The sequence below is a fragment of the Branchiostoma floridae genome, chromosome 11 (assembly GCF_000003815.2).
Source record: "Branchiostoma floridae strain S238N-H82 chromosome 11, Bfl_VNyyK, whole genome shotgun sequence".
Taxonomy (NCBI): domain Eukaryota; kingdom Metazoa; phylum Chordata; class Leptocardii; order Amphioxiformes; family Branchiostomatidae; genus Branchiostoma; species Branchiostoma floridae.
Window position 1 is genome coordinate 5,244,942 of NC_049989.1, and position 9,893 is coordinate 5,254,834.

The 9,893-nt window shown below is 39.9% G+C and overlaps 2 protein-coding genes across 2 annotated transcripts in view; both read right to left on the reverse strand.

The window, feature by feature from the left end:
• The window catches only part of LOC118425958 (rhombotin-2-like), a 4,122-nt gene extending 1,679 nt beyond the window's left edge, over positions 1-2,443 (reverse strand). The window contains exons 1-2 of the mRNA XM_035835129.1: positions 2,001-2,443; positions 672-762 (exon numbers count right to left, since the gene is read on the reverse strand). Of these exons, the coding sequence (XP_035691022.1) occupies positions 672-762; positions 2,001-2,056 (147 nt within the window). The 5' untranslated portion in view covers positions 2,057-2,443. The remainder of the gene's footprint in view (positions 1-671; positions 763-2,000) is intronic.
• A 2,550-nt stretch (positions 2,444-4,993) lies between these two features.
• LOC118426339 (protection of telomeres protein 1-like) overlaps positions 4,994-9,893 on the reverse strand; it is a 14,547-nt gene continuing 9,647 nt past the window's right edge. The window contains exons 8-15 of the mRNA XM_035835651.1: positions 9,237-9,366; positions 8,763-8,935; positions 8,185-8,585; positions 7,608-7,764; positions 7,129-7,241; positions 6,578-6,678; positions 6,018-6,077; positions 4,994-5,402 (exon numbers count right to left, since the gene is read on the reverse strand). Of these exons, the coding sequence (XP_035691544.1) occupies positions 5,247-5,402; positions 6,018-6,077; positions 6,578-6,678; positions 7,129-7,241; positions 7,608-7,764; positions 8,185-8,585; positions 8,763-8,935; positions 9,237-9,366 (1,291 nt within the window). The 3' untranslated portion in view covers positions 4,994-5,246. The remainder of the gene's footprint in view (positions 5,403-6,017; positions 6,078-6,577; positions 6,679-7,128; positions 7,242-7,607; positions 7,765-8,184; positions 8,586-8,762; positions 8,936-9,236; positions 9,367-9,893) is intronic.

A 9,893-nucleotide genomic window follows, 5' to 3' on the forward strand; every position in this document is an offset into this window, starting at 1 on the left:
GTAAACATACATATACTTATAATACAACTAGTATTTACAAACTACACATAAGAAGCACCTGTTTGTCCATTCTCCTACGCAGAGGGACCGCAATCGTGTCGAAACTCGTTGTGCCATTGGTGAACGAACGTAGGAGGATACTTAACGTCTATCTGACGTACATCCTGGGCGTCTCAGGCGAAGCACACACTGAGAATACTTCCGAATCGACGTTGGCGTAAGTTTGGATCGGGTCTGTTTCTATCTCTGGCTTACCAATAACTAACGCTAATCAAAAACTAACCTTCTCAGTAGACAATACAGAATAGTCTCTATTAGACTCCATAGACAACAGGAAAGAATGGTATAAATTGGTCATATAGGCCGATAACATGCCGGATGAGTTACTTCTAATGCATTTAAGTTCACAGGTATTTAATTTTGCGGTAACGGGAAAAAATGACTATTTTTGTTGGTTTAAAGTTCGCGGTAGTACCATGCACTGTAGTCTCTTACTGCCAAGAAAAAATGTTCGCGGTGGTTTTAAGTTCGCGGTGAAGCGGCCACCGCGAAAACCGCGAACATTAAACCACCGCGAAAGTTTCTGCATTTACTAGCCAGTCTGAGAGTACAGCATGCGACCTATGGCGTCTGATAGAGCCTGGTAAGAAAAGACAAAGAGACGCCCTTACCTTGAGGAAGTATCTGTCGGAAATGTTCTTGCTGCAGCCGCCGCACTGCAGCTGGGCGGGATGGATGTCCAGAACCTCGTTAACGGTCTCCCTGTGGATACAGATAAGGCTGCTGATACGTGCCGCACGGAGTACAAACAACGGGATAGACTAATTACGTCATCAGTTGTAGTCTCGGTCACAGGCTAGATGGGATATACGCTCGAACAACAAAAAAACATTGTATCTTTTAAGTTTCGGTCACAGGGTTGGTGGTAAGACGTAATGAGATACATGTACTATATAAATGGTGAAGTGAAACGAACAATAATCATGGGAATATACTCTTTTAGCCTCTACCACAGGCCGGGTAAGACAACTGCTGCTATAACTATAAACAACGCTCCATAGTTTCAGTAACCCACGGCCTAGCGTCTTAAGCTGATTTGTGGGTATGCCAATAAATCTAGTCCATCAAGTAACCTCTTGACACAACGCTTGCATATATGTTTATCACTAAGAAAGACGGTGACAAATCTGGAAATTGTCATCTCCAGTTCAAGTCAAAGTCTCATTGGAAGATTTGCACAATTTAAGGTGGAAAGTGTACGATTCTTGTATTTGTGTTTGTGACAGTGTTAACGTTGTTCTTTGAGTCGTTACAACTTCGTCCGATAACTGTGTCTTGAATGATTCCTGCTTGAATGGTTTACATAGTGCAACCTGTTATATGAACAAATGCGTACCACTAGTGTAAATAATATTGACTGACAATAGTGCAACATTAACAATGCTGAGGGTACCTGCAATTGTATATAATTTCATATAAATGCGCATGAGGTCCTGTCCAATCCTTTTCTATTTCTTTGGTTATGTGACATGTGCATATATATACATGTAATCTTCGTACAGAGTTTATTTCTGTAGAATAGTAACATTATATGTACCTACAAATCTGCCTTTCGTACAAGTCCTCTGACATGTCATACTTTGCGACTTCCTGCTAATCCAATCTACTAAGATCCAGGGTGAATCAAACACGTACATGGAACAGATCAATACATATCAAGAGAAAAAAACAAGCACAAGACGAACAGTCTAAAGAAGTTTCATGCCATGTATATATACTATGTGTAAAACGTAAGTGTCAAAGTAGGCTTGATATTTGCTTCTACTTCATGACGGCTTAATACCGTTACCCTTGTTAAAAATAGTCCTGGGACAGCTACCTGCACATGTAGATATTCTAGGGGGTCAACAGATACACGTGAAGGTCCTTAAAACCGCACACAAAATCACGAAAAAGGGGTCGTTAAAATATAATACGACATTAAAAAAATATATACATACTCTAAGTTCTCCTCGTTGCCTCCTCTCTCCTTTGTTTCGCCCCCTGCTACAGGCATGTTGTCTTCGAAGTTTTCGGCGACGTTTTTCCACTGGTCTCCAACCTGCTCACAGACTCTCTACCTACCCGCTTCTGGCATTTACCGCACTTCTCTCGCCTTTTATATGCCTCTTTGTAATCACGTTAATGAAAGTTTCATTGTCTCCTCCCCGATAACGTGACATTTTGTGGGCGGGCCCCGGGCACGAGAGCAGACTTCCGCTTCTAAATTTAGATCAACTTCTCCACTTCCGCTTCATCTAACCTCTGTAAAACAAAGGGAGGAAGAAGTATGATAATTTCTGTGGCCATGTGGTTTTGGCACAGAGCATGAGCGGTGGAAACCCTTTGTTTTACGGGAACAGTTGTGGTACATACGAACGCTGCAAGAGCGCTAGCTTTTAATATCACACTTTTTTTGCAACATCTGTATGAATTAGCATGCATGACGGAATATCTTTTCATGAGTTATGCAAGATGACACCATTTACAATTGCGAAGTGTCAAATGAAAGGTTATCGTCAATGGGGTGTAATTCTACAACAGAACTCGCAGAGCTTTTTAGTTATTACTTACTCTGGTTTTAATTGAAATTCTGCGTTAGGAAAAGGTTAATGTGCGGCCGCCTTTATGTGGAAAGTTCAGAACATTTGGGCCCGCCGATCGCGGCATTGTTGGGCAGATTATTTCCACGCAATTTTTCTCCCCCAGACGTTCCTGTAATGACAGTGCGACTGAAGATGATCGAAATCCAATTTGTTAGAGAGGTTCCAACCTTAATAACACGTCTGGTTGGATTAACAGTATATGGCCTGTGGCATGACTATGAAACACGAAAAAACGGGAGAAACTTGAATAGAAACATTGGGGAAAATATGGAAGAGTATTAGAGGGTGTCTCCCACCATTTCAGAGCAATAACGTGACCTGTTCACATAAAGAAACTAACTTGTACAGAACGTACGGGTCTGCTTTCAAGTTGTCATTATGTCTTGTCACTTTAAACACTCTCGGAATACTAGTAGTTCACTGTATTGAAACTTTGCTGACAGAAGCCTTGAACCATGTTGTCGTTTTGCTAGCGTTCTCTATCAAATGATTGTTGTTGAAATCCAGTTGTAATACTTGCCAACAGGGTCTACATGTGTGCTTTATCTAATTATTCGAAAGAGTGTTGACCTTAATATCGACGTCATTGTACTTAGTTATACACCTCGACACCCATTAACAGCCATACTCAGCTACACTAAACGTGGCTGAATTGCGCGGTGACTGGGTACGTCATATGATCTTGTAAATTGTTCATTAAGATACTGGCATACCATTCAATTCTATCACTCAGGGGAAATTGAGAATCTTAATTTTCTTTGTTCGGGATCGTAGACTGCAGTTGATAAGACCACTCTAAGGCTCGTGTATCAAGTTTCATATCGGCACACCGGGAGTCGTGCGACCCGCACACAGAGGGGGAGCTTAATGACGTCATTCCCGGCGAGGACGCGTGTTTCAGATGAAGTCAACGTTTTATACCTTACTTTAAGGGCCAGTCGACCCCCATTCACTCTTTTACTTTACAAATCTGGCAATAACAAGTAGCACCCTGCATTGAGCTTAAACCAGTGCAACCAGACGTGGGCAAAGAGACACTTTTTGTCTGAACGGGTTTGTTAAAAATGCGGTTTTATTAAATCTTATCAAAAGAACACCAAAATCACCTAAGCTAAAGGCCACTTTATAGTGAGCTGTTAATCTTGAGAACGACACGAGCATCAGCAGAGGATTCAGTACAGTCAGGGCTTCAACGTTCTGTCTTGGGTACTTCCATCTGTCATATCTTATAAAGGTATCATTCTATTGCCTTTTATTTTGTACCATGTTAACTACCCAGTAACGTGACCCTTTGCCAGCCTATACCTTTTTCAGAAGCTAGTTTCCTAAACGTGAGGTTATGTACCTAAGGAAAACTCAGTAATGGTCCTTGTGACGACATGAGGTAGTTTAACTTAAGAAAATTACTTATGTTTAAAAGGTACTGGGTACTGGTAGTTCAAAACTTTTCTTCCTTGCAAATTAACAACAGCTTGATGCTAAATCAGCCTATCTTTAATATCTTTTCATTGCATTAGTTTCACATAATCTAAGATTAGTTATGTGTTGATGTGTAAGTAGTATGCAGTATCTTACACTTTGCAATATATATAGCAGTGCTTTTGATATCTACTCTGTGACAAATGTTAATAAATAGCAAATTGTGCAATCAAGTCAGCTGAGTCAAGTACATAATGATTGTATCATGTTGGTTTAGGGTTGAGTATTCTTGTCTCTGTCTATCGGTCTAGTCTTACACGATAGCTAGTGCTAAGCCACCCATGCCAATATTGCACTGCAACCTTGCTGCGACCTAAATCTGATTTGTTTGTGTAAATGCTGACTTTGCAAGTGTCTTGAGGTAGTATTTCTAGCTGTGTGACATGAACAAAAGTCCAAAGCTACACAGCACAGGTAGCAGACAATAGAATTGCAATTCTGTCAATAGATGTTTAGTAGACCACAAAGACAGCAGCACTAAACTCTAGATCAGTGCATGTATTCTGCTCTTACAATTGCCATAACCTGTTTCCCGTTCACCATACATTCCACTGTGATTAAGCATAATAGAAAAATAATCATTATTGAAATAATAAATGGAAAGCGCTGCAGATTGATCCCTGTGGAAGTGCAGTTGTACCGGTTTTGCACTAGGTGGCGCCATCACAAAATAATACTTGGACATACACAACATAATACTTGGACATACACAACATAATACTTGGACATACACAAGGTAAATAATACTTGGACTTACACAACATAATACTTGGACATACAAAACATAAATAATACTTGGACATACATAACATAAATGATACTTGGACATACACAACATAACACTTGGACATACACAACATAATACTTGGACTTACACAACATAATACTTGGACATACAAAACATAAATAATACTTGGACATACACAACATAAATAATACTTGGACATACACAACATAAATGATACTTGGACATACACAACATAATACTTGGACAAACACAACATAATACTTGGACATACACAAATGTACATCTACATGATTAATTTGGAATCCCAAAATTTCGAAATGACAACTTTATCTTTTCTGCAACAGCGAGTTTTAGAGCTTTTGTTTCTACAAAGTCTACGCTGCTTCCAGTGCGAGTGAGGTGTCAAAGATCTGGTACAGGGCAGGGCCTGAGTCCTTCACGGTGTAGGACATGATGCAGCATTCCATCCAGGGTGCAGCTGTCTGACTGGCAGCACCTGGACACAGCTGATGCATGTAATCAGACAGCACCTGCAGTGAGTACAGAAATGTAAAACATAATGCTACTTGATAAATCTAGAGGTTGAGTTTTTTAATCATGGCTGTTCATGGCATATACTCTAATCTTTCTTATCATCTATCTCTCGACTAACTGTTTGACTGCTGGGGCACCACAGACTCAGCCTGGGTACCATCCAATTACTACCGGGCCTGCCTGGTACTCGGGTGACCACAAAAGATCTGGCAACCAGTTTTCTCCACTGTTCTCGATTTTCTGTTCTTCTTAATGTTTCACTTATTGTCATACCTGCCTACTCTCTGATATTATCCGCCCATCTTTTCCATTACACACTTCTCTTTCTTCCTCCCTGGACTTACATGCTACTTCAGAAGGTAGGAATCCTTCAGTGCAATATTAGGCCATACATCTAGTACACTATTCTAATGTATTTATTCAAAATAAACTATAAAGAGCCTGGGAGTTTTCTTGTTTTATTGACTCCTTGTGTCTGTTGTATATAGCTTCAGGGTGACCGTAATACACTGTACCAGTAAACCATCGTAAGGAGTAACACATGAGTTTTGCACTCCGGTGGTTGGATCCATTCACACAGTTAGTCTAGATGAACACACAAATAAACAAACCTGTCTATCCTCCTGTCGTTGGTACAGGTTACATGGTGGCAGGTCTTTGAAAAATACTTCCTGAAATACAGATTAAGTGGCAAACAAAAGACCTTATGAGTGTACTAGGAACATATCAAATAACACACTACATTATATCAATAAAGCAATATCATCTACATTGCACTTGTTACAATTGTTGTGCAATAAACTTTGACTTGATTCGACTTACTCTGCTTCGTCATTCAGTAGATGTAGGCATGCAGCTTTGCAACAACTCAGCTTTTTTTCTCTGCCAGGCACACCAGGTCATCCCTACTAGTACACTTATCCTTAAGTGTGTTGTGTTCAATGGGCAGTCTCAGGTTTAACACCTGATTCTCCCACATACAGGGAAGGTAGGGCTAGAACTACACGCATGTACACTACTGCATGTGTTTACCACTGGTATGCAAATGTTTGTTGATCTCTTCTTTCGTTGATCCACATGTATGTCGTCAATGTGCCGACCACTAAAGACCTACGATGATGCAACAAATACCACCAGAATGTAGACCTGTGTTGAAGTGATCTGTACTTACAGCATGCTCCTTCCACATGTGAGCCTCTAGTGACCCTGTCCCATCATCCAAGATAAACTTAACAACATAAATATACTGCATGGTGGGGACAACAGCACATTCTGTTGTAAAATAAAAAAGAAGTTTTGAATATTCAATTGAGATACTACAAAAGCATAAAGTAACAACCTTGATTGAGAAAAAGCTCTTCATAAGTGCTAGAAAGTTTAATACAGTGCAATGATTAGAACCATCTTGGTTCAGTCTAATTATTGCACTGTATGAAACTTTCTAGCATTTTCTAAGAACACCTGAAATAATGTGTTCATAATGAAGCAGTTATTGCACATCAAACGATTATGATCCTGAAGAGGGCAATAGCTAAGGTCGGCTGAACATTTAACTTTCTTTTATTTTAGTTGACAATAGTTCATCTATCTTACTATAATTATGTGATGTAAAAGTTACTGATACAGATGTGCTTTAAAATAACATTCATACAACAAACCCTACTTCTTATTCACAAGGATAGTCGTGTGGTAGGTTGTTTTTAAAAATCTAAAAGCTCTTACCTGTATTTCTGGACTGTGTTTTCTTACACCAAAGACAGGGAAAACTACTGTGTGAGTGTTGCCTCCCTTCCTTTTGACAATCCTTCTGTTTCAGTGAAGATGGAATCTCTATACTGTAAGATAGACGGATATCTTAAAATTATGTATAGGTTACACTGTGGGATATATATCTGGTTGGTATTAGATCCACTATGTTGGATGATGAAACTTGCAAATTTGAATGTATAAAAGCTTTAATTTCATGACTGTAACAGAATATTATTCCTCAGTTTCAAAGTTGTCTTGATCGGATGTATCAAACAAAAACACATGCTTATGCATACATACAGACACACATTTTAACACACACACACACACACACACACACTCACACATACAAACAAGCACTCACACATAAGCACTTTCAATCCTCACTAATAGTTACAAGCTTTCATGAACAAACATAGGTTCAAAGCACACACATAATTTTCAATGCTCACCAATAGTTACAGGCATAACAGAAGAGAAGGCAGAACTCTCGGACGTCCCTCGGACTGTAGTCCACCAGCTGTGCCTTCAGGCGGAACTTGAAGGGAGTGTAGTGGGTCAACACAGCATGGATGGGTGTCACCGTTATATGGTGATGACCTGTGATCACTACATACAAAAGTATGGTTATATAAAGTCACTGTAAGCTCTTAAGGGGGTAGGGCGGTAGGGTATGTGCTTTAGGTATCAACACAATCTTGATGTGTGAAGTTAGCTAGAGCGAGGAGAATTTTAAAATGAAAAGAGATGGAAAAAGCCACAGTAACTATGGAAACAATTATAAGATTGTGTATCTAGAAAGAGATACAATTACTAATGACTTTCCTCTAGGCCAAGATTTCTGCTCTACATTTAAAAAGGCCTTTCCACTGGGTTATCATAAATGCCAGACTTAAATCAGTTACAACAATTTCGATTGATGAAAATTGTTGTAACTGTTTGCATACGTGACTGATGAACCTCTTCAACCGACTTAAATCACCTTTTGAAAGCACTTTCCCTATTTTCACAAGAACAAGATTGACCCACCTGTGCCTGTTTCCTGTAGGCACCGCCTGTCAGTGCTGTTAGAGCTGCTGACCAAGCTGCCCTCTTCTGGCACAATGCTGTTCTTCTCATTCAAATTGCTGCTCCCTTTTTGTACATTGCTGTCCCTCTCATGTGTAACATTGCTCCCCTGTGCTGTGCTATCTCCTTGCTGCACAGTATTGTCTCTTTCCTGCACATTGCTGTCCTGCTCTTGATCCATGCTGTTCCCTTGCTGTACATTGCCATCCGTATCATCCACTAGCATGCCTTCACTGTTTTGATCTAAACTTTCCCCAGTTGTAGCCCTTTTTACAGGACCATGGGCAGCAGTGTCAGTCTCATGTTGTTCACTCGTAGGTAAGTCTGCAGCTGTGCTTCTCTCAATGACTTGCTTCATAACACTGTTGGAAACAGATGTCAACATTCAACAAAAATGTAATTCCTACACAATGCTTTGATATTATTGTTCTATACTTTGATCTTAGCTCTTTAAAATCACATACCCAATTATCACAATCATCAGCCAGTTCTCATTATAATGATTAATCTTAAATGTGTAATTGATAACAACAACAAACCTCTCCATGTCCTTGAAGTTCGGGTGATCAGAGGAGAGTGCTGTAAGGCCCCGTCCGAACGATGTACCCTTGTGTACAACAAACTCCACCAGTTCATCAGACTGTCCAGCTTCGTTGTCTGGAGGCTTGTACTTTGCAACATGCAGGTTTTGGATTCTGACAAAGTCGCCAGGCTACAGTCGAGAGGAAAAATATACAATGTCAAGTAATGAAAAATGAGCAAATGTGTACTAAGACAAGTATGCACTTTTATAGAGCAAAGTTGCTTGCATCACATGTTGGATGTACTGACTGTGCATCATTCTGGTCAACATACATACACATTCGAATATGTTATAACCACTGTCTGTCAACTTGATGTCCCTAAATACCTGTTTAAATACGAGTACTCTAATCTTAAGTCTAAATGCAATGGATAAAGTTCTCTCCACAGATTAAGGTGAAGTAGCATTAGTATGAAGAAAATTTCCTGACCTTAAATTTAAGAGCAGTCGACACATGGTTGTCAAAGATGAACACATCCACCAAGTGGCCTTTGACCTTCTGCACAAGGTCATCTTTCTGGTCCAGGGAAAGGCCATGAAATTCAGCCTTCCGGAAGGGTCTGGAGGAAGAGAATTTCTATAACATCCCAGAACACTAACAGTTCAATCAACTCATGTGTCCATAAAGTCACATGAGAGATGACTGGAAAAAACTTTTCTACACAGATGAAAAGTATTATTCTTTAGATTGAAAGTTTGATTCCTTCATTCTCTGCATAGTTGGGGCCTTCACACTACCCCATTCAGTAATTCATAAATTACTCAACAACAATGTGAGATAGAGGACACAAAAGTGATAAAAACTACATGTAGGTCAATTACTATAGCATTGCATATTAAAAGACTTTCTGACAATGTCAGTACATAGACAGTACATATCATGTATGTGTACTCATTATTGTGTGGGCCTAGTAATAGTAGCACCTAGGGAGTATGTCGCCATATACACCGAGGACCGGGGCATTAACCCTTTATTATCATATAGCCAGGCGCCGCGGACCAATCAGAAGGCCCCGTTCCACGTTGGTTATGACGCCGTAACACAAAGATTCCGGCCAGGCAGGTGCAAATTAACACCAGTGGTGTT